The sequence below is a fragment of the Cuculus canorus genome, chromosome 27, assembly GCF_017976375.1.
Source record: "Cuculus canorus isolate bCucCan1 chromosome 27, bCucCan1.pri, whole genome shotgun sequence".
Classification (NCBI taxonomy): Eukaryota; Metazoa; Chordata; class Aves; order Cuculiformes; family Cuculidae; genus Cuculus; species Cuculus canorus.
In genome coordinates, this window is record NC_071427.1 from 603,563 (window position 1) to 627,225 (window position 23,663).

The 23,663-nt window shown below is 47.4% G+C and overlaps 1 protein-coding gene across 14 annotated transcripts in view; it reads left to right on the plus strand.

Moving 5' to 3' along the window:
- Positions 1-23,663, plus strand: part of LOC128849227 (ceramide synthase 4-like) — a 48,392-nt gene that overhangs the window by 17,957 nt on the left and 6,772 nt on the right. For 8 of the 14 annotated variants that reach the window (XM_054049856.1, XM_054049862.1, XM_054049866.1 and 5 more), the window contains 7 exons: positions 6,165-6,338; positions 13,529-13,646; positions 16,128-16,246; positions 18,694-18,751; positions 19,955-20,005; positions 21,962-22,054; positions 22,916-23,353. In XM_054049856.1, the coding sequence (XP_053905831.1) occupies positions 6,165-6,338; positions 13,529-13,646; positions 16,128-16,246; positions 18,694-18,751; positions 19,955-20,005; positions 21,962-22,054; positions 22,916-23,191 (889 nt within the window). In that variant the 3' untranslated portion in view covers positions 23,192-23,353. Of the gene's footprint in view, positions 1-1,007; positions 1,111-1,458; positions 1,586-6,164; positions 6,339-13,528; positions 13,647-16,127; positions 16,247-18,693; positions 18,752-19,954; positions 20,006-21,961; positions 22,055-22,915; positions 23,354-23,385; positions 23,543-23,663 lie in introns of those variants that run through there. The other 6 variants (XR_008447226.1, XR_008447224.1, XR_008447225.1 and 3 more) reach the window with 4 other exon arrangements.

The window sequence follows — 23,663 nt, forward strand, 5'->3', positions numbered from 1 at the left end:
AAGAGATTTGAGGGTCTCAGAAAGTTACTGCTGCTCATGCTTGAAGTTTTGAGCCTTATCCAGTGTGTCTTCTCATGGTGTGGGATTTCTTTTTTGTTCCTTTCTCCTTCCAAAATCAGTGAAAATGCTTCTCTTGGTGCACAAGCTGGTTGTTGGTGCAGTCTTCAGGATAGAGAGCATGCCTGCTGGGAGGGCTTTTTGGCCTTTTCTGCTGTCTCTCAGCTAGCTTCGAAGGAGAAGGTCTCACTGGGAAGGGCTGGCTCTTGCTGTGTTTGGTACTGATGGATTCCGAGAAAGGAGAGAGGAGCGGTTCAGGAGAAAGTGATCTCCCTCTGGATTTCTTTGTGGGATCTTCCACCTGAATCCCTGGCTCACTGTGGCGTGAGGGCAATCACTTGATTTTCTTCCTCGGTTCTATGAAATGACGTCAGCCAGCACCTGCTGTTTCCTCGGTGAGGCTGGAGGGAATTGCAGGCATTAGAGGAAAGAATGAAGGGAAAAACTCAAAGGAATTGCTGAGGAGCTCATGTGGATTTTATTGGTGCCTTCTCCTTGTGTTTTCCGTTTGTACTCTCACCAGAAACACACATGGGTCTGGACATGTCTGTCCATGTGTGGTGGAGATGTTCTGGCTGGTACTTTGGGTGCTTCCTTGGACACCAGTCCCATCTGATGTTCTTCTGGAGATGCCATATGGTTGGTAGTTTCCCACCCAGCGACAGTAGAATCTGGTGGTGTTGTGCTGTGCCAAACGGATCAGCGTGTTGTCCTGGTGGGTTTTGTGGAAAATCTTGTTTGTGGAGTTCATGTTCAGTAGCCAAATGTGGATTGTTCCCAGTGCCAGAACAGTGAAGTTTCTGTTACCCTGCCCTGGCAGTACTAAAGGAATGCTCCTTCCTTTAGTAACACAGCGGGGGGTGTTGTCAGACAGAGCCTGCAGAGGGCTCAGGTTGTGTCTGGGCTGCTTTTTACACTGGTGCCTTGACACAGCCCTTGAATTTTGAGACCAGTTTGGCACCAGGTACTGCAGTTCAACCCAGGCTTCTTCAGCATCTCCAGGTTCCTGAAAGAGAAACAGCAAGAACAGCCAGGGGATTTAAAAATGTGTTTGTAAGTTTTTGGGGGTTCTTATATTTCAGGAGGGGAGCTTGGGCTTGTCCAGGGATCTGCTTGGGAGGATCCTATGGGACACTCCCGTGGAGGCAAAGTCACCCAGCCATGCTCTGTAAGGATGTTGGCAGCAAGAGGAACTCTTAAGAACAATTTGGGTCCCTGGTCGGAGTCCCTCCTGCTCACAGACACGGTTGAAGCTGGAGGCACTCGCTGCCTTTTCTGGGCTTGTTTGTAACTGGTTAAACCAGTCCTTGTTTTTTCCTGAGCAAACCCAAGGAGCTGTGCCCATCCCACTCACTGAGGGCTGATCCAGTGGGAAGGGCTTTGGGATTTGCATCCTGATGTGGCTGAGTGCCATCAGCCTGAACCCTCTGCTGTCGCGCAGACCTGAGGTTGGGTTGGGAGCCAAACCCTCGGCTGGCAGAGCCGCCTGGCACCGACGGAGCTGGCAGACGGAGCGCAAGGTGGGGAAGTGAGTAAGGAATTTATGCTGGGTACGGAAGGAGCGTTGCTCCTGGGAGATGTAGATGAGCGAGTTTGTCTGCTCGCTGGACTTCTCTGTGCAGCTCCTAGCATTTATTTGGGCATTTTATGCTTTCTCTGAGACAAAGGCCTCCCTCCCAAAAAAAGGAAAGTTATTGCCTTTGGAAATAGCAGCACGTGGCCAGCCTGCAGCAGTGCAAGATGGGGTTAGTGGTGGTGGGAAGCTGGGAAGCCCAGGAGTCAAGGCAGAGGAACCCTACTCGCTCCACGGGCTGAAAAAGAGATGTTTTCTCGTCAGGGGTTGTGAAGGTGAATTTTGCCTTTCTGCTTTCAAAGTTAGGAATGGAGAATCCAGCTTCTGTTGGACCAGGAGTGGAAGGAAGGAAATAGTGAAAAGTTCCTTGCAAAAGGTGAAGGATTGCAAAATTCATTTATTTCTGGGTGGGCGGCAGCCATGAACTTACTTGATAGGAAATGTCAGCAGGTAGATTTGAGACAGGAGGACGTCTGAAAACCAGGATGTTGGGGGGAACCAGGCATTGGTGGAGATACAATTCCAATTTTCAGCCAGCGTCCAAGGAAGAGGATGTGAAGAACAAAGTCTGGATGAGGAGAGTGGTTTTGGAGAACTTGGTGCTGGTGATTACGAACAGAAAGAGATTGTGGGTTTGTTTCCTTCACTCCTATTTAGGGTTAGATTTCATGCAAGGCGAGATTCTGCCAGAAGTTGTGGGTTTGGGGAAAGGCTGATGGCATTCAGAATTACGAGAGAAAGAGATGAGAACGTTGTGGAATGGAGTAGAAATAAAGCAGCATGAGCTGCAAAAAAAGAGATTCATACCCAAGATTTGTACCCAAGTCCATCCATGCATTTGAAGATTGTACATCAGTTCTGGCCGGAGCAGATGATCATCTGGACAGATCAGAGCCAGAGCTCATGATCATCTCCAGGAGAAGTTCAAAGGGATGGGGGCGTTCAGGGTGGTGGAGTTTTTAGGGAAGTTACTTTGGCAAATGAAGCGAGGAGAAAGCTGCCAGGAGAGTGATGGTCAGTGGGTACTTCATGGGCTGGAACTGTACGGGAAGATTTAGGGTTGGTTTGTTTGGGTTTGGTTTGTTTTTGGTTTTTTTTGCCATAGAAGGGCATTCTTAGGTATTTATCTCAGTTAATAACTTCTGTCTGAACCTCTTGGACACCGTCCATCTGTGGGTAAATTCCCTTGACGATAGAAGCCTTAAAATGGTGGAGAACCAACAGAGGGATGGGGAAAGAGAGGTATGTCAGGCAAGGGAAATGTTACAGATAAGGTGATATCAGAAAGCAGGAATGAGGTCGGATAGCCAACAGGGATGAGGAAATGAAAGTGAACGGAGCAAGGCTGAGAAGAAATTGGAACAAGTTCATGCATTCTCTTCAGACGGGAGACTGGAACTGGCTAAACCCAATGTGTGGATAGTAATTGTACACAGAATTAAGGATTTTGGAGCAAGAATTTCTTTATCTATAAGATAAATATATCTATTACATATGAATAGATATATCTCTATTATCTGAATCTATATCTATGTGTCTTTATCTAATAAATCTTCAGTGATATTTCTTGATACACGTTAGGGAAAATGCGTGAAACGTGTTAGAACAAATACATAAAGAAAAACTTACCTTAGCACCTGTAATCCAAGTATGGTGATCTGTAGAGGTTAAGTATAATACGAGCATTCGAAAGAGCCCATATCCAATTAATCTGAGCTTTCTTTGTCAAAAGTCTTTATTTCTGCATAAGCCAAGTGTGGGGAATGTCCTGCCTGAACCTGTAACATCTCTAGGGGAGTTGGAGTTAAAGTGGGAGACATTGAGATTATGAGAAGTATCCAGTAGGGGAGAAACTGCCTGGAAGGGCTGTCGGGGGGATTTACCCATGGAATTTTGGAATAATTTATTTCTTAGCAAAATAAGTAAAAGGTTTAAATGCATACTAGGCAGTGGTAGCCCAAGCTCAGGCAGTGCGGGCTGGAGTAGGACAAGAATACCATGGCTTTTGCCATGGGAAATAACGGAGAGCCTTTATAAAGATGCAGAGGACTCTGTTTCTTGGATCCAGCTGCTCTCCAAAGACAGTTCAAGCCTCTCCGTTTTGGTCTCCGGTGTATCCAGATTTAAGAGTCTTTTTTTTGTTTTAATTGTTTCAGCCATAGCTTTATGGAGAAAATAAAGCAACTGGAGTTGAGAAGCAACGTCTGTGCGTCCCTGTGGTGGTGTTTCTGCATTAATGGACGCTTTCCCCTGGGGAATGCTATACTGCTCGTGGGTCATTAAATCCTGGGAAAACTGGCCGTAGCAGAAGGGCTTCTGCAGGAGTTCCTGCGCTGGCTCTGGCAGCGATGCCCTTGGCTGAGCCTTGGCAGAGCTGAACGCTTGGCCCAGAGCCACTTTGGAGCTGTTTGTACCTGTGGTGTTGTCCACCCGCAGGCCAGGTAATCCACCTGTAGACAAGGGATCAGCTCTGGTGTCATCAAGAAGTGAAAAGCCTTCGTAGCCAGAGGAAGAGGAATGAGGTGCCCTCAAACAGCAGAGTGTGCGGAGTTGGGTGTTTGGGCACTGCCGGCAGAATTTGGGCACTGCCAGCAGAAAGAGTCATCGGGCACTGGTAGAAGTTGCTCAAGGAGGTGGTTGACTCCCCATCTCTTGAGGTATCTAGAAGATGGGTAGATGAGGTGCTCAGGGACACGGTTTAGTGGCAGATAGGAATGGTTGGACTTGATCATCCAAGAGGTCTTTTCCAACCTGGTGATTCTGTGATCCGCTTAAAAAATGCAGCTGGACACTGCTCCCAGATAGACCCTGCACCCAGAAATCCTGTCAGAATCTGGTCAGAGACAGAGGAGGGCGTGAAGAAAGGGTTTCTGCTTCTCGGGTGATAGCTGCTTGTCCAGCTAAATACAGCAGGGAGAGGATGAGGAGCAGTGGAAGTGTTTAGCCTGGACAGTGAATGGTGAGAGAAAAGCATTGTCCTATGGACGGTGAGAACAACTTGTGTGTGGTGAAACCCAATGTTAATGCAAACCCGAATGGCATAGGAATTCTTCACTGCAGTTCTTTTGTTCCCGACGGAGGGTTTAGGAGCAGCATTCTGGTGTGAGGAATTGACACCAATCCATGGAGGCACCCCTAGTGCAGCAGGGCTCCCAGCGAAAGGGTTGCTGTTGGTGTCCCGGCAAAAAGGGGGCTTTGGGAAGGCTGGGGAGAGGCTCTTGGTCGGGGAGTGCAGGGATAGCACGAGGGGGAACGGTTTGAAGCTGAAAGAGGGGAGATTGAGACGAGATCTTGTGAAGAAATGTTTTCCTGTGATGGTGGGGAGGCCCTGGCCCAGGTTGCCCAGAGCAGTGGTGGCTGCCCCATCCCTGGAGGTGTTCAAGGCCACGTTGGATGGGGCTTGGGCAGCCTGGTCCAGTGGGAGGTGTCCCTGCCCATGGCAGGGGGTTGGAACTGGATGACATTTAAGGTCCCTTCCAACCCAAACCATTCCATGATTCTTTGATTCTATAAAAAAGCTGGAAGGGTCCCTGGGAAGTTTCAGCTGCTCCAAGAATTCACAGCTTCCTGAGGTGGAGAGGAGGCCACAACTTAGCGAGTTGTCTGTTGGGATTGGAAAAGAAATAGGAAGTCCTCTGCTACTGGGTTCAGAATTCCTACAGCAAAGATCTCAGTTGGTGCCTCATTCCCACGCTTCCCTTTTCCTCCTGTGCCTGCCCATAGTCTGTCTGCTTTTTGGAGCTGTGTTGGGGTATTTGTTTTCATCAGCTGGAAGGAGCAGCTTGTACTGGAAGGCAGTGCAGCTCCTGTGTGTGCTTGAGGTGGAATTCTCTGACAGCAGAACATTTGCCTTGGATGCTTTGTTGCAGCCATCCTACTGTCTTTTGTGCTGCTCAATTCTCTGATTGTGGATGTAAACCCCACCTTTAGGCATGAAAATTTCTTACCTGAAAGTACTTTCCTTGATCATTTAAAGCAGGAGATGGAGATCTTCTCTTTTTTTAAGGGAGCAGTCTCAGAATAACATGAATTATAATGCAGACATGTGCACCCAACGGGATTGCAACGTCTAAATAGAAACAAATCAATGCAAAATATCCAGGACTGAAAAATAAGGATATGTACATATAAAAGGAGAGCTGAGGGCCAGCCCTGGAGCAGTCTTGTTGCTTCCTTGTGATACGGAGCTATCAGTCCTGTAGAAAGGAACCTGTGGCCTTGAGAAGCTGCAGTATTAAACTTACACCCTTCCGACAGACCTTGCCGAGAAGGACACTTACAGTCTGTGGAATTCTGAGGTGCTTCCCTCCATTTCAGCCCTTTTTTTTGATTCAGTGCCAGGTGTCAGCAGTCACCAAGCACCCGATAAAAGTCCACGAGCGGGTTCTCGGTTCTTTGGGCACTGCTGTGTTCCGTAGCTCCTCTGCTGCAGCCTCAGCCAGGGTGGAATCCCTCCTCTGCTTCCCTGGCTGTGCTGGCAGGTTTGCTGGGTGCCAGGCTGAGCTTGCCTTATCCCGATCTCTCTCCTTTCCAGGATGGCCCGCTCTCTGTACGAGTGGCTGTGGCAGCAGGAGTTCTGGCTGCCCCCAGGGATCACCTGGGGTGACATGCAAGAGTCTGAAGACATCAAGTACCCTAAGCCTGGCCACCTCCTGCTCAGCATCCCTTTTGCTTTCATCTTGATTGTCATTCGATGTGCCTTTGAAAGGTAAGTTGTTTAGTGCTTTTTGGAGGTTTTAGGAATAATGCTGGCAGTTTGGGTCCAAAGACTGTTTTGAAGCTGAAAGAGGGGTGATTGAGATGAGATCTTAGGAAGAAATGTTTTGCTGTGAGGATGGGGAGGCCCTGGCCCATGTTGCCCAGAGCAGTGGTGGCTGCTCCATCCCTGGAGGAGTTCAAGGCCAGGCTGGATGGGGCTTGGAGGCGTGTGGTCTGGTGGAAGGTGTCTGTGACCATGGCAGCAGGGTTGGAACTGGATGGGCTTTGAGGTCCCTTCAATCCAAACTATTCCATGACTCTCTGATTCTATTGTTTGTGCCAGCATGTGACGTCAGAGCTCCACAGAAACTCCAGGGCATAAATCTTGCTGAGGTGCATTTTTCAGCTCTTTCTTTCCAGCCCTGTGTACTGTCCAAAGAAGTGTGTTGAGTCTAGAACACAAACCCTACCCTTAAAGTCTAAATATAAGCCATGTGACTGCCTACATGTAAACCTGGCAGGCCCTAGATGATGTTTGTGCTCGTGGTTTAGAAGGCAGACCCACTCTGTTGTGTCCTCTTGCCCAGTCCTTGCTATCCCTGAGTGGGGCGCAGCGGACATCGTCTTTAGAGCACCCACATACAGTTCAGACTCATTTATCTTGAGTAACGGGGATCTGGGCTCTCACACCGCACAGACAAGACTGAATAAGATATATTAGATTGAGCTGAGTCTTATGATCTCAGAATTTGCACCTTGTAGCCACACAACGATGTCCTTGTCCCTGCCCAGGGCTCCGGGTTCAGGAGCATCGTTCCTTTGTGGGGCCATGCAGAGCTGTTTGGAGCTGCTGTTTCCTGGCCAGAGCCAGTTGGGGATCTTTTCAGACTGGATATCAGGAAAAAATTTCTCACAGAAAGGGTCATTGGGCCCTGGCAGAGGCTGCCTAGGGAGGTGGTGGAGTCACCATCCGTGGAGGGATGGTGATTTGGTGCTCAGGGACATGGTTTAGTGGCACATAGGAATGGTTGGACTTGATGATCTCAGAGGTGTTTTCCAACCTGGTGATTCTATGATTCTATGACTCTCACACATTCCTGTTCAGCACAGAAAATGTGGGAATTATGGCGAGTGCACAGCTTGAAATCCTGCAGGGTTCATTGAGACTGAGTTCTCTAAAGATCCTGAGCTGGTGCTGGTGCTTTGTGCAGTTCAGTCAATGGTTGATGTGGCTGCAGCACAGCCGGGTTTGCTGTGGGTGACTCAGATTTATCAGTGGCAGCCGCTGTCAGGCTGCCGAGTGAGTCCCCTGCCATGGCTTCAAATACTCTTTAAAGTCCTCTTCACTGGTTTGAAAAATCTCTATTGCGAGTTGCTGATCAAAGAGTCATCTTTGGAAATAGTTTAGTCAAATTTACAGTGGTTTTAAGCTTGGAAAGAGGAGGAAAAACACAATTAAAATGCTTTTGCTATCTTTTCTAATGAAGTGACTGCACAGGAAAATGGGAGCAGACTCTGGTAGGCTTCAAAGAGTTTCCTTCTCCAGATTATCTGTGATGCAAGAACAGCTTGGAAAAGCTTCTAGAAGTTGAAATGGTTTAGAGCTCTGCTGTGAGGATGGCTTTAATAATAATAAAACCCCCTTATAGCTGGTATTTTTGTGGAAGCCCAAATGCGTGAGTGATTCTTTAAATAAGCCATTTTTTTGATGATACAAAATCAGAATCTAGATCTTTGTAAACAAGATATTTTGTGTGCATTCCGTACATTCCATGGATTTTACCCTCCTTTTTCCTGGGGACACAGGCGTCTCTGTTACCTCCCTTTGAGGTGGGAACCAAGGTGCTGGGGCTGAGCAGTGCCGGGCTCCCCAGTACAAGGCAGGAACAGGGAGAAGAAGGAGCCAGACCCTTCTCTGTGGTGCCTGGTGGCGGGACAAGAAGTGCTGGGCACGAGCAGAAATGTGTGGCCCTCCAACAGGACAGAAGAAAACGCTTTTTAACTGTAAGGGCAATCAAAACTGGGAAGAGGTTCCCTGGAGCAGAAGCAGCGTCTCCATTGTGGAGATACTGGAAGTCCAGCTGGAAACAGCCCTCAGCCTGCTGACACGGCGTGAGCGGCATCGCTGGAACGGGTGAGCTCCAGAGGGTTCTTTCAGTGCGGGGTTGTGCTGCTGTGACTTGATCCTTTTATTCCCTTCCATCCACAGTCTAAATATCTTGTCCATCTGCTTTAAGATGCTGATGGCTGGGTGAAAAGAGTTTTTTCTCTCCCATCTAAGCGCTGGCTCAGCTGGGAGAGTTTCCAAATGCCTGGCCCTACTCATTAATTGTAAACCTGGTTTGATTCACAAACTTCATTAAATAAAAGCTTCTTGTCACACCCTTAAAAAAGATAATATCACCAGTGTGTTGTACAGGACCAGGAAACCTGTAATCATGCTGCTGGCTTACCTAAGCCAGTTACAAACCAGTGTTGTGACCTGTATTCCTGGTTATCCTAAGTCTTTGCAGTCATTTATTTCAGCGCGATGTTTTCTCTTTCTCACCCATTACTGTTCCACATTCAGTTCATCCTGGAGCTGCCCCTGGTGAGTGGGAGGAGCGACTCCAGCCCTCTCGCACAGTTGTTTGTGTGCACAGTGGCCAGAGCCCTGTTCCGAGTGATTTACACAAAGTTTGAGGCTTGCAGACCGAAAGGATGTGTGTGGTATTTCTCAGTCTCTGTGCAGATGGATTGATTTTGTAGCTTTGTACCTCTGGTCTGAGGGTCACAGAGAGCATCTGTGACCAGTGTAGAAGTTTGGTGGCTTTAGCGTGGCCTCCGGAGATTTATTCTGCCCTCACCTATTACTTGCAGCCGTGCAAAGCGGTTTTGTTCTCTGGATCCTCTGTGTTGATGGAGGTGCCCATGCTGGGATTTCAGAAATGCTTTAATCTGTTCCTGTCATTTATATCCGAGTCAGAACTCTAGGAAAATACTTCTAGGCAGAAGCTCAGAGGATTTTCTGCAATCCCTTATGCAACAGCTGCATCAGCCACCTTGCGTGGCCCAGGATTCCATCTCCTTGGTTTGGACATTAAACTTAGGAAAGACCCTGCTTCCTCGAGCATGGATTTTTTGGCACCTGCTTGCTGAACAGGGAAAAGCTGAGGCAGCGACGTCCTTCTACCAACCACTTATTGTGTGGCTGAGGTGGTGGCTGTGGGAAGAGGACAAGCAGTCGCTGGGTGGGGCCTGGGAGAGCTGAGAAGGTTGTGGGTGCAGCCCTGGGGGGGAAGAAAAAAGCTCACGTCGGTGGAGCAACTCCTTTGTGAGGCACTTTGCTCTGGGAAAGGTGAGAAGACAGGGCGTTCGGCGCTGGATTGCTGAACACCCGCTGTGGTGTTTGTGGGCTTTGCCACGATAGTGAAGCGGGTGCTGGGGGAGGCAGAGAATGATGCCCTGACAAAAGGGATGACCTGGAAGTTGGGAACCTCCCCTTCTTTGATATTTCCAGATATATTCTGCACCTGTAACTCAGAATGTGGTTTAATCACCTGCATACCTTAGCAGACATTCTCCCTTGACAGGTGCCTGCAAGCAGGGATGTTGGATTCTCTTCTCGTTCTATAGTGTTTGAGATCCTTTTCCACAAAAATCAAGTTCTTGGTGTGCTGTGATGGTGAAGGAATTGCCACTATTATTGTAAAAATATTACTTGGTGTGGAAAATGTGGAAAATTAAGTGGTTTGAGGGACAGTAAAGCAGAAGGCTGAAAAGCAGAATTTATATCTCATTTAATCAGCTGATTTTGGACTCAAGCAGTGATTTTTGGGTGTTGGGGAACTGAAAGCCGATGTCAGTGAATTTGAATCCAAATAGTTCCCACACTGTACTAGAGGAGGGGTTTTAGATCTCCTCTCTGGAGAGTTGCGACACTGAGTGAGCTACACACTGTACATTAAAAGAAAAGGATACGGTTGGTCTGCAGGGAACAGATATTTGAACTCCGAACAGGAAGAAAGATAGAAGGGAACACCCTTTTTGAGTATTTTATTTTCAAATGGTTCTTTCCAAAATTCATTTTGCATAGAGACTTTTGTTGTTGACTGATAACCAGGAGGGATCTGAAAGCAGCTTCCCGTTAGGTCCTACAGGCAGGAGTTTGTGCAAAGATGTGGGAAACATGGTAGTGTTGTCAGGGTTTAGTCCCACCTGGCAAAATTCAGCAGCTAAAACCATGCAGTTGAGCCTCCAAAATCCCTTCCCCCGTCACATCCCTCAGGGAAAGGGGAGAGGGAAATGAGAGGAAAAAGACTTATGAGTTAGGAAGTAAAGCTACAGCTTTAATGAAATTATAATTGTAATTATAATGATGAAAATAATTAGAAAGTAACGAAATATATACAAATATATGAAATTGTGCCCCCACTGCATGATGACTCTGTCACCACAAATGCTGCAGAGCAGGCACGAAGGAATGGGTCCATGGCTAGGAGGGAGCTGGGTCATGGGCTGGATTCAGGAACACATGGATGCAGGATCAGGGGCAAACAGACGGACAAAGTCCTTGCTGGACATTGGCCATCACAGAAGAGACCCTTGTGGTCTCTCAATCTTATACCGAGTGTGACATATATGGAATGGAATCCTCTCATGGTCAGTTTGAGGTCACCTGCCCCGTTTGCCCCTCCTCACACGTGCGGCGCCTTTTCCACCAGCTTGAGGATGGCCGTGGTTAAGTACAAGCATTGGCCTTTTTGCACACCAAGGCCCTGCGTTATCACTTCAGAGAAGAGCACTGTCTCAAAAACATGCAGTTAGTTTTCAGAGAAATGAAACTACTTACAGCAACTGAGTTAGTCACAAAAATGACTCTTAATTTACATCAAACTACAACAAGTGTTTAATTCAGAACCAGGAACTGACTTAGCTTGGCCTGTAGTGCTTGAGATCTGGTACCAAGTGGAACAGTCAGTTTAATCAATGTGAAGTTATCTCCTGCAGGCAAGAGCAGGGAGAGACGATTCCCAGGAGCCAAAGGAAACTGTGGGCCTAGAAGAGATAGTGCAGCTCAAAGAACAGAAGTTCTGGTTGCTGCTGTCTACAGTTCTTGGTTCTAGAAGATATTTGCAGAGTGGCACCCTGATGAATTCAAAAACGCTTGCAGGAGAGAAAAAAAACAACCCCCGAAATCAAATTGTTATTTGTCTCTCACGCTAACTCAGACAGGCTCTGTGGGAGGTGTGTAGCCCACAGTTAAAAGGTGGGGGAGTGCCAATTTATCCCCCTTCATAATTAATCTATTTAGTTTCAACTTCGGCAGGTTTCGCACAAGACAGTTTGGTGATCACTGAATAAAGCACCTGAGTGTGAACTTTACCAAGGTGAACCGTGAAGGGAGAAGAGCTTGCTGGAGATGAGAATCATCTTGCTGACTGTATCTTGCCTTACCTCGTTGCAGAGAGTTGTACGGTTTAGTCCTTGGACTTTCTCCTTTTGTCTTCCAGAGGGCTGATAAACTGCCATGAGACCATCCCTGCAACCGAGATGATGACTTTGGGATGTTGAAATCTGTACAAGCATCATGCTCGTAGGGTTGTGCTTGGAACGAGATTTAACTGAGAACTGAGTCAGAGCACAGATCCAACATGTACAAACGTCCCTTAGGAAGAGTTTCAGGCCTTAATTTCCCAATGATGTTTATAAAAGTAGGATTGGTTAAACTCTGAACCTCAACAACAAAGTAATTGTAATGTCGGTTAATTACACCCTTTCTTTATGAACTGCGGTGGCCTCGTTTCTCTTACAGTGAGGTTTTATGACATGGTTCTAACAAACCAGCAGGAATAAGAGAGAAGGTAGGGATTAAACAAAACTATTCATGGATATCTCATCCCTGGAGGTGTTCAAGGCCAGGCTGGATGGGGCTTGGAGCCCTTGATCCAGTGGGAGAGGTGTCCCTGCCTGTGGCAGGAGGTGGAACTGGATGGGCTTTAAGGTCCCTTCCAACCCGAACCATTCCATGAATCTGTGATTCTAAATCTGTCAGGATAATTGAAACAGTTTTTCAATAAAAAACTTGCTGTCGAGCTGAGGGAGAGAAGAGTTTGTAGAGGAGGAGCTGAGTTGCTGAGCCCAGCAATTCTACACCCATTTGTGTTACTACTTGGTAACTTTTTTTCTAGCAATGCAGTTGGGTTTTTTTTGCATTGTTTCACTGTGGATGCACAGCCAGCATAAGCATCCGTGCTTGTGGCCCAGTTTCTCATTGCTGTGCTCTTATTTCAGAACTGATATCTGATTCGCATTAGGAAAAACAGAGGTAAGTTCCTCTGGTGAAGATCAAGCGGCCTCTTCTTTCCACAGGACATTTCTTCAGTGTTAACACCACATATCTGATAGAGCCTCGCTCTTCATCCTGGCCCAAGTCTTTAGTTCAAGCAGATGCCATGTGTGTTCACTGTTGTTAGATCATAAATCATGGAATAGTTTGGGTTGAAAGGGCCCTTAAAGCCCATCCAGTTCCACCCCCTGCCATGGGCAGAGACACCTCCCACTGGATCAGGGGCTCCAAGCCCCATCCAACGTGGCCTTGAACACCTCCAGGGATGGGGCAGCCACTGCTGCTCTGGGCAACCTGGGCCAGGGCCTCACCACTCTTATCGTGAAGAAATTCTTCCTTACGTCTAGTCTAAATCTGCCCCTCTCCAGTTTATAGCCATTCCCCCCTCATCCTATCACTACAAGCCTTTGTAAAAAGTCCCTCCCCAGCTTTCTTGTAGCCCCTTTCAGGTACTGGAGCAGTGACCAATGTTTAGCCCTTATCATCAGCGCGGCACTCTGCATTGGCTGCAGGCAAGCCAGAGACTGGTGATAGGCTTTGGGGCTGCAAGCCTGGGCTTTCTGCCTTAATCCCACCTGCCCGAGCACAGTGGATTCCGAAGTTTGCAGAGCATGATATAGCATTTCTCAGTCTCATGTGATTTTGGATATTGCCACATAGCATCCAGGACAGTAGAGTTCAAGTCCCACTGTTTCTGCTCTTTGTTTTTTTTCCTTCCCAGTTTCTTTATCTGCCTTATCTTGACATGATCCTTGGGCTTGGATACAAAATGTGGGAGGCAGCCGTTAGGTGCTGTCTTATGCTTTAAGAATGCTGCCATATCAGAAATTGCTGTTCTGGTTTTGGCTGAACCTTTGTCTGTTCTTTCGCAGAGCCATAGCCCTGCCCCTGAGTAGCAAACTGGGTGTGAGAGACAAGCAGAGACCAAAAGCTCAGCCCAACCCTGTGCTGGAAGCGTTCTACAGTACGCGCTGCAAGAAGCCTGCAGAGGTGAGTCCTTTCTTCTTTGGCTCTCCTCTAGGTTTAGCCATTGTGTCTTTAGCCAAATAAAATCACATTTGGAGTCCTGAAGTTCACTAATGTCACTCATACTTAGAAGCTCAACAAACCACTGTAGCGCTGGCCCTAGGGGTCACTGGGGCAAATGCCATCAGCTGTGTTCTTCTCCTGAACATCTGGGAGAGCAGTTTTATGTAGGTAGGAGCCAAAAAAAACCCAAACCTCAAACTTCTGTGGACACGAAACTGTTCTCCCAAAGGGAATAATGACAATTCCTGTTCCCTCTTGTGTTTGCCTTGCACGTAGCACAAACTGAAACACCAGAGGCTTTGTCTGAACATCAGGAAACATTTTCTTACTGTGAAGGTCACTGGAACAGATTGCCTGGAGAGGTTGTGGGATCTTCATCTTTGGGAATACTTAAAAGGTGTCTGGACATGGTTCTGGGCATCAAATCTAGGTAGCTCTACTTGAGCAAGGGGGATGGACCAGGTGACCTCTAGAGGTCCCTTCCAACTCCAGCCATTCCATAGTGATTCTCTGATGCCTTCCCTTCATGTACTGGCAAATCCCTGTCACATCAACCACCTTGAGCTGATCCCCACGCTGCTAGTTCTTGCAACTTGGCAGCTCGGTGCTCGTAGTTCTGGGGTCATTCTGTTGCTGTGCAATCCCCAAGTTTGAGATTGGCCTTTCAGGAAGTGAACTAAAGTCTTGGTTGTCATCACAGAGATTGTGGGGAGCATCAGAAAACTGCAAACACAAGTTTCCCCATGAGAGATAAAAAGAGTGATCTTGAAGGACTTGGGACAATCAGAATCAGAATTGTAGAATGGTTTGTGTTGGAAGGGACCTTAAAGCCCATCCAGTTCCACCCCATGCTATGGGCAGGGACACACACCACTGGATCTGGTTGCTCCAAGCCCCATCCAGCCTGGCCTTGAACACCTCCAGGGACGGGGCAGCCACCCCTTCTCTGGGTAACCTGGGCCAGGACCTCCCCACCCTCACAGGAAAACATTTCTTCCTAAGATCTCATCTCAATCTCCCCTTTCCGCTTCAAACCATTCCCCCTCATCCTATCCCTGCACTCAAGAGCCCCTCCCCAGCTTTCCTGGAGCCCGGTTCCATACTGGAAGGCCACTCTAAGGTCTCCTCGGAGCCTTCTCTTCTCCAGGCTGAACAACCCCAACTCCCTCAGCTTGTCCTCGTATGGGAGCCCACCACGAGACTCCTGCTGACAGTGTCCCATGGAGCAGGAGCAGGGCTGCTCTCCCTTTGCTGGTTACACCACAGCCAGTCTCCTACCTTCCTCTCTCTCCCATGAGCTCGCAGAGACCTGTGTATGAGTCAGCTTTTACATGCCCGGTACAAGATGAGATTTTGCTGTTCTCAGCCACCTTCTCCTTGGGAGGGATTCCATATTATGGAGCAGTTGGAGAACATAAATCAGTGTCTCCTTTTGTCTCCACCACAAGCACAGCAATCACTAGGAGTGGGAGGAAGCACATCTGAAAATTGGCAATGGACACACTTCTATACAACATGCTGGGACCGTGTTGGTCATTCCAACATGGTACTGTTAAGGTAAACGCATTTCATGAAAAACTATTGCTTTACTTAAAAAAATAAAGCTATCTACAATGCTATTTCCCAAAGGAATATAAAACGTGACAGACTTCTGTCATACCACATGGCAGACTTTTAATAGCCTAAGGACAAGAAGGTAATTGCAGGATTTCTATGGGTAGTTTGTTGAGAAATTATCCCGAGCAGGAGAATATTGTGTAGGAAAACCATTGAATCCCTAGGTTGGAAAAGACCTTTGAGATCATCAAGTCCAACCATCCCTGTCCACTACTGAACCAGATCCCTGAGCACCATCTACCCCTCTTTTAAACATCTCCAGGGATGGTGACTCCACCACCATCCTGGGCAGCCGTTCCAGAGCCTGATGACCCTTTCAGTGAAGAAGCTTTTCCTGATGTCCTAATGCTGTTGGCTCTGCTCAAGAGTCATGTTATTGGCTGGTGACTGTACCAGGCTGCTGAAAGGGATAATGAGATTCATTGTGGAACTTTAAAAATCATTTCAGCTGCAGAAAATCTGTGTTGGAGGGACAGGTTTAAGGGACTCTGTGTCTGAAGACAGGGTGAGGAAGCGATTCAACAACAAAACTCCTATGAGGAGATGAGACCAGACCTTGAAAGGTATGAAGTTCATATAAAGAACGTCAAGTTGCAGTATTTAGCTTTAATAACCTGTTGCTTATGGGAGGAGTGGAAAGATTTTCTACTCTCTGAGGTCTTTACACTACAAAAGGACAGCTTTCTGAAAGATGCCTCAGCCTGAAGAGCCTTGGGCTTGCCTGGAGCCTCCAGCTGGGCTCTGTGGTGGGGCACATGAGATGCCCACATTGCACCTCCTGCCTTTGGACTTGGATCTGAGCCCTGCTCCTCACCTGTTTTCCAGAGTGACCTGATCAGTTTAGCCAAACAGTGCGGCCTGCCGGTGAGGAAGGTGGAGAGGTGGTTCCGGCACCAGAGGAACACTGACCGACCGAACTTGTCGAAGAAGTTTTGCGAGGCCTGGTGAGCGGTAGCACAAACCATGAGTAGCAGAGCAGCAGGGGCCTTTCACACTCCATCCTACACAAAGCATCCCAGCTCACTGTCTCCTTGCCCTCCATCCCTGCATGCAGAGCGTCCCAGCTTGCTGCCTCCACCCTATGCCTCCAGGGTCTTCCCTGCCCCACCTGGTTCTTCTGCAGCTCTCCGCTGCTTCTCTGTTACTGAAACATTCCTTGCTTTTCCCTTTTATTTTCACTCCCAACTCCACTTTTACTTCTGTCTCACCTTTCTTCTTTGTAGAGCCCCCGTTTCTATCTTTTAAGCCCGGCATTCTGCTTTTGAACAGCATTGTCCCTGAAAAACTCCCTAGTGTTTTGCATCTTTACTGCTTCTTGCCGCTTCGCTGCTGTTTTGGTGCCTTCAAAACAGTCAGCCTTTCTGTTGCCTTTCCCCTGCCTCCCCTTTGCCTCACTGCAAGCTGATCCCTTCTGCTGCATCTTTTCTGCAGCGGTTCTACAGACTGTCGCTGTCGGAAGTCGCAGGCAGCGGGAGAGCTTGTATCTGCTGCCAGTTGACTTCAGCATCCTGAAAGTCAAAACCCAGCACACTTGTGTGGTGGCAGAGAAAGGGGGTTGTGTTTTCTGAAGAGCAGAACTCTTCTTGGAAACAGCTGTGTGGAAATCCATATGATCACAGAATCACAGAATGCCCTGAGTTGGAAGGGACCCACAAGGATCATCAAGTCCAGCTCCTGTCCCTGCACAGGACACGCCAACATTCACACCATGGGTCTGATGGCATTGGCCAGATTCTTCTGGAATATTGTCAGGCTTGGGGCCGTGACTGCTTCCCTGGGAGCTGTTCCAGGGCTCCGCCACCCACTGAGTGAAGAACCTTTTCCTAATGTCCAACCCAACCCTCCCCTGGCATCTTCCTGCCATTCCCTTGGGTCCTGTCATTAGTTGCTAGAGAGAAGAGCTCAGTGCCCTATCCTCCTCCTTCCCTTCGTGGGGAAGCTGTAAACTGTTGTGTGATCTCCTCTCAGTCTCCTCTTCTCCAGACTGACCAGACCAAATGACTTCAGCCACTCCTCATACGACTTCTCCTCTGGATCTCTCACCAACTTTGTGGCCCTAAATGATGTGGAGGCACAAAATAAATCTCACATCAGCCAGTTCTGCAAACATTAGACCTGGCTAAGCTCCGGAGGATTCTCCTGAGCTTGGTTGAAAAGGCCTTGCTTTAGCAGTGTCTGCTCTGCTGTTGTGGTAGGAAATCGATTCTCCCAGGAGAAAGACAGAGATGAAAGAAATCATTAAATTCCCTGCAGTGCTGTTCATATTTTTAAGCATGTCTCCATAGGGTAGGCATCAACTTCAAGTTGATCCCCTCATGCTCCGTTTAACACTCAACCTCTGATTCAAAACCCCTGCCTAAAAACCTTAATTGAAAAAGAAAAGAGAAAAAACAGGTGTGTATTATTCATTCTATTCCAGCTAGTTGCAATCAGAAGCTGTGGACAAGCAATTGGAGGGCAACCACGCTTCACCTGCTTCCGACCAGCTGAAATCTAAGTTCTCCCCGTGCTCAGATGTACAGTAAATAGTAACAGTAAATAGCTGACATGCAGTAAATAGTAACAGTAAATAGCAAAGAGGAAATGCTTTTCTGACTCAGCTTATGAGGACAGTGCTCCATCCTGGCTTTCCAACTGAAGCTTTGTGCAGTGTCTGGCTGGGAGCTCCTGGGGCTTTCGCTGACAGGTGGAATCTCTTTCTCCAAGCGTAGTTACTTCTGATTTGTTATGGAGACTTTTGGAAATGAGAGAACTGATTTAGACAGTTGGACTCCTTTGAAGTTTCCTGTGTTAAGTCTGTTTACTCTGTCGAGTGAAATTCCTCTCATTCCTTACTCTACCCGTGGATGTTGAGCATGACCTGCCCCTGTCCACTAGGCTTGGTAAACATTTTCTAGGTACTTCTTTTAGGTTTAGTGTGACTAAAGTCATTACCAGCTCCTGACTGAGACCAAACAGGACAGTAATTAGTTACTTTACATGATAATGACTTTAGCATGCCGAATTGCCAAATGTATTGGGGAGAGAGAGGTAGTTTTTGCCTTTTGCCCAAGCATCTGCCCATGCTGGGGGGTTTTGGGGTGATTATCTGGGTGGTTTCAGTAGCGGGATTCTCATCTTTTCCTGAAAGGTTTGGGGTGATTATCTGGGTGGTTTCAGTAGCGGGATTCTCATCTTTTCTGCCATCCCCGAAGCAGAAGAATTGCTCTTCATGAAGTCTGTTGAATGTGCCAGTAACTCTCCTGTAATGGTCAGGGCGAACCTCGAATGTGTTAATGTATGTCTTTGCCTGCCTAGAGTCATTCTTTGACTGAATGTGATTGAGACGCAGAATTGGAGCTCGGTGCTTAATGAATGGGTTTCTAAGGTACTTTGTTTTGTTTCTTTGTAGCTGGAGGTTTACATTTTACATCATTGCTTTCTTCACTGGACTTGCTGTCCTGTCCGATGTGAGTACACAACCTTCTGTTCTACCTAGCCAGAGCCTGCACGAGTGACAGGTTTTGTTGTCAAACATAGAATCATGGAATCATTAAAGTTGGAAAAGGCTTCTAAGCTCGTCCAGCCCAACCACACTGTACCCACTAAACCGTGTCCCCAAGTGCCACGTCAACACATTCTTGAACTCCTCCAGGGATGGGGACTCCCCCACTGCCCTGGGCAGCCTCTGCCAGGGCTTCACTACTCTTCTATAGTAAAGAACTTTTTCCTGCTATCCAATCTAACCCTCCCCTAGTGCAACTTGAGGCCATTTCCTCTTGCCCTGTAGCTTTGAGGCCCCTTCCAATCCAAACCATTCTATGATTCTTTATCTTCCAATTTGAATGAAAAAGGAGTCATCTGTGGTACAGACAGCACCTCTAGACCCTGTAGTATGCAGCATGTTATTCCATTATTGGAAATTGTACCAAATTGAGTACATTAAAAAGAACAAATAATTAATGTGAAAAGACCTGATTGCCCGTGACACTTTATAACTTTCACACGTTTGCTTTGTCGTCTGAGTAGTGTTTTCACACGCATTTTTTTTTGTGAAGCACTCTTCTTTCTTTAGAAAGAAAGGCACAGCAAAGGGTCAGAACATCCTTCAAACTTTTGGGGACTTCAGTTGTCACATTTCTGTGGAAGTTTCGAATCTGCCAAGTTCTAAACTACCCATTTTGAATGTCGTGTGAACAAAGCAGGATCTTTTCAGAGGCTCCTTGCTTAACAGACTGCAGCATGGTACTCAATGAGAGGAAATATCATGTTCTGGCACACAAGTTTTCAGCCTTCTTGCCATGTTAAAGTGTTGTCCAAACCACAGAGATTCTTAATAAGACAGTTGTAAGAATATTTTAATGTATTAAAACATAATCACCACTACCCCAGACTTGTAGAAGGCCCGCAGCAAGTTGGTAGAAATCTTCCCTGACCTGTTTTATTTGGAACTGGGCTAACTAGCCTAATAGCTACAAATTGGCAAAGTCGCAAGCAACTGCAAGTTCTTGTAGTGGAAATCTTTTGGCAACTGAACTCCAGACAGTGCAGCCAGCTCTACCTATAATAAAACACAACAAATTCTGTAGTGGGAACACGCTAAAGGAGTTTGGCAGTTGATAAGAGAAGAATTCCTCTGGCATTCTCATATTTGTGTTGCATTTTCTTTGCAGAAGCCTTGGCTTTGGGACCACAGAGAGTGCTGGACAGGATACCCACAGCAGGTGAGTCATGCGAGAGGGAAAAATGCTGTTATAGATCATGTATTGTCTTTCGATACCTTTTGGAAATCAGGTTATATTACTGACGAAAGAGAGGGCACTGAATTAAATTCAGACTCACAAGCCCTAAGAATTCAAAGCCAGATCCTTGTCAAGGAAGAACGCTTTCTATTTGGTGTCATCTAAAGACAATAGAGGATCAGTCAGGAGAGCAAAAGTAAAAGGGGAGTGAAAGTTCTGACCAAGAAACTGAAAAATAGCAATGCTCCAAGGTTGTCTGGTTTGCAGAAGAGACCGAGGCCAGAGAAGGACATGTTGCCTGGGGAGAGTCCTAGAATCATGGAATTGTTTGAAGGGACCCCAAAGCCCATCCCGTTCCCACCCCCTGCCATGGGCAGGGACACCTCCCACTGGATCAAATCACTCCAAGCCCCATCCAACCTGGCCTTCAACACCTCCAGGGATGGGGCAGCCACCACTGTTCTGGCCAACCTGTTGACTTCAACAGAGAACATCTAGAGCAGAAAACATGCTCTGAATGCTGTGTGCTTCCAGCTGTACTGAACAATCATGTCTACAGTACTCTCTAAGGAGTTCATTTCCCAACGGAACTGGCAGTATGGCCACTAGCAATACCGCATCATTCCCATTAAGTTTGGAGGATGCTCTCTTATTGTTTTACAATGTGTTCTTGGAGTTAGAAAGTTGGGTTAGAAAGCCTACATCTCTGATCAGCCCAGCCCAGAACAGCCTTAATGAAAATTGCCAGCAAGGCACAAAATCTCCTCCTTGATCATCAACACAAGGAGCAAAGATGGCAACCAGAGCCAGTTCCTTTTTTGCCCAGCTGTCTCTCTTGCTATTCCTACTCCTGTAAATGAGAAGTTGAAAGAGTTAGAAAGGGGCTTCACCCACTGAGCACAGGAGCCATTGCTTGCTCTACCTTTCCCTCTATGTTTTTAGATACATGCTCTGAATTGTCTAGAGAAGGCAGCTCTTGCCTGTTGTAGAGCAGGAGCCTTCCTCAGTATCTCACAGTACTGTGGATGCCAGAGCAGATGTAGTTAAAGAGGGCTGAATTTCATTAAATATGGAATAACCTGCTTCCAAGTTTGGAAGAGGTTCCTCTCTTCTAGGTTGCCCAGAGCAGTCGTGGCTGCTCCGGGGAGGTGTTCAAGGCCAGTTTGGATGGGGCTTGGAGCAACTTGATCCAGAGGGTGGAACTGGATGGTCTTTGAGGTCCCTTCCAACCTAAACCATTCCCATGATTCTGTGATTCTATGGGAGCAGCTGGTGTTTCTGGCAGGACAATGTGTTATGCAGGGAGGTGCCATGCACAGGATTTTACAGTATTAGAATTTCCTGGGCAGGAAATACAATCTTTCATGAATTGAAGAGGAGGCTGAAGGAAACTTGATCCCACTACCAAGCCAAAGTCAAGACTGCCTGTATTCCAGAGCTTTTTGGGCTAGCAAAGTTAGAGCAAGACCCCAGGACTGTACATTGAGGTTGACAAACCCATAAAGGGAAATTTAATGCACCGTTTTAACTGGGGAAAATGAGTGAAGAATGAGGTGACATCCCTCAAGCTGAGTCTCCAAACAATCTGCTTTCGCTCACAGGCAGAAATTTTAGGGGCAAATCTGTAGTTCAGCATAAAAGTCAAACCATACAAGCAGATGGTGCTTCAATAGGAATGTAGGACCAATGGGATCACTCGAGTCCTTGCATCCTGTTCCATACATTTGGAGTATGTGTCGCGCTGGCAAAGAGCAAAAAAGGTTAAGGGCAAACCTGTGCATGAGCAGCAACGAAGGATGTGTTAAATGCAGTTTCTCCTAAATGGACCATGCCCTGTGCTACAGATAGTGACGAAAGGAATGCTGGTTCTCCCAAATAATCTCCCAGCCCTTGCTCCACTTCATCTGGTGGGTGTTTCACTGTTTCTCTCTCCCTCAGCCTCTCCTGCCATCCGTGTTCTGGTACTACCTGCTGGAGCTCTCCTTCTACTGCTCGCTGGTCTTCACCCTGCCCTTTGATGTGAAGAGGAAGGTGAGTGGCAGCCTGAGGGAAGAATCCAGCACAGGCAGGACCTAAGTTGAACAGTCGGGAGAACAATCTCCAAGAGCCTGTGTGCAGAGCTAGTCTGAGGTTTTGGGGGATGCTGTCTTAGCTCGTTCCTAAGAATTCCCATTTCCAGTCAGTGGGAGATGGAGAATGCAAACCTTGATGCGGAAAGGTGCAAACCACTGCAGAGTTCTCAATCCAAGCTTCAAATCTGAGCTTAAGAATTGCTCTCCCAGGACTCTTCTAGGCTGTACTGATTGGAGAGACAGGAAAAGGGATGATTCTCTGCCAATTAAGCTGTGTGTTCCTGGGTGCTGCTGAACCTACAGACAGGGTGCTGTGTGATGCCATAGGCGTAGGCAAGCAGCGAGGCTGCAAATATGCCCTTGCATAGGGTGGTCGTGAGGCCCCATCAACGAGCCTGGGGGCGTGAGGCGATTGGGCAGACAGGTAGGCGTGCACAGAGATGGAGCAGAGATGGGTATGGACACTGCATGGTGACAGGAAAGAACCTCTCTTCATGTTGAGTTTGCCTGTACTAAATCATTGGCTTTCGTTATTCTGTCTTCTGATTTGAACTATCATCACGTCATTATTGGTGAAGGGAAAGAGTGTTCTTTGTTGTGAGATCCTCAGTTCACAGCATGAACTTTTCATTGTAGGGTCTCGATTGCCTACATTTCTAGAATGTGTTTGGTAGAAGAGTTATATGTGTGAGAAGAGTTACATGGAGAGGTTTCTTAGTCAGTGGTGGAGAGATTTCACTGCTGCCTGCTGGAGGCAAGCTTTAACCAAGGCAGAAGGTGCATTATGTATTTTATTCTCTGCTTTCCCCTTTCTCACCAGGACTTCAAGGAGCAGATAATCCATCATGCTGCAACTATCTTCCAGATCAGCTTCTCATATTGTGCCAATTACATCCGCATTGGCACACTGGTGTTAGTAATACATGATGCTTCCGACTGCATTCAGCTGGGTGCTGAATCTTTTTCTTCAGCCTTTGCTTCTCATTCCTTGAGCTTATGTCCCTGCCCTTCACACAGGCTGCAGCAGCACACCGCTGTCCTGGGGGGAGCGAGGGTGGGCTGCCTTGGGGTCCGTAGAGGAATCTTAAAGCGCTGAAGTGTACAACAGAGGAGGAGGCCTCCGCCTACAGCTCTGCCTCGTATTTCTGGTGGAAAACTGAGGGTTGGCTCACATGTGTTATAAATAAGAAGGATGTGACTGACTGAGGTCTGTGATGAGAGTTTTCTGAGCTTAGTTATGGCTTACTAATAAGACACTTTTCCTCCACTGCGATTTCCTCTCTCTTGCAGAGTGCTCTATAACACCTACTATTACTCCATGGAGATATTCCAGCCCTTCTTTGGATACTACTTTGTGAATGTTCTTCTGATACCTCTGCAGCTGCTCCACGTCTTCTGGTCCTGCCTAATAATTCGCATGCTCTACAAGTTTGTCCTCCAGGGCACGGTATGGATTGGTTTGTAGTCTTCCCCATACATCACACAGGGAGGAAGGGTCCATCTGGACTACTTGCGAGCACAGGGGTTCATCTGGGATGGATTCCTTCTTGCCCTAGTGAAATTATGTG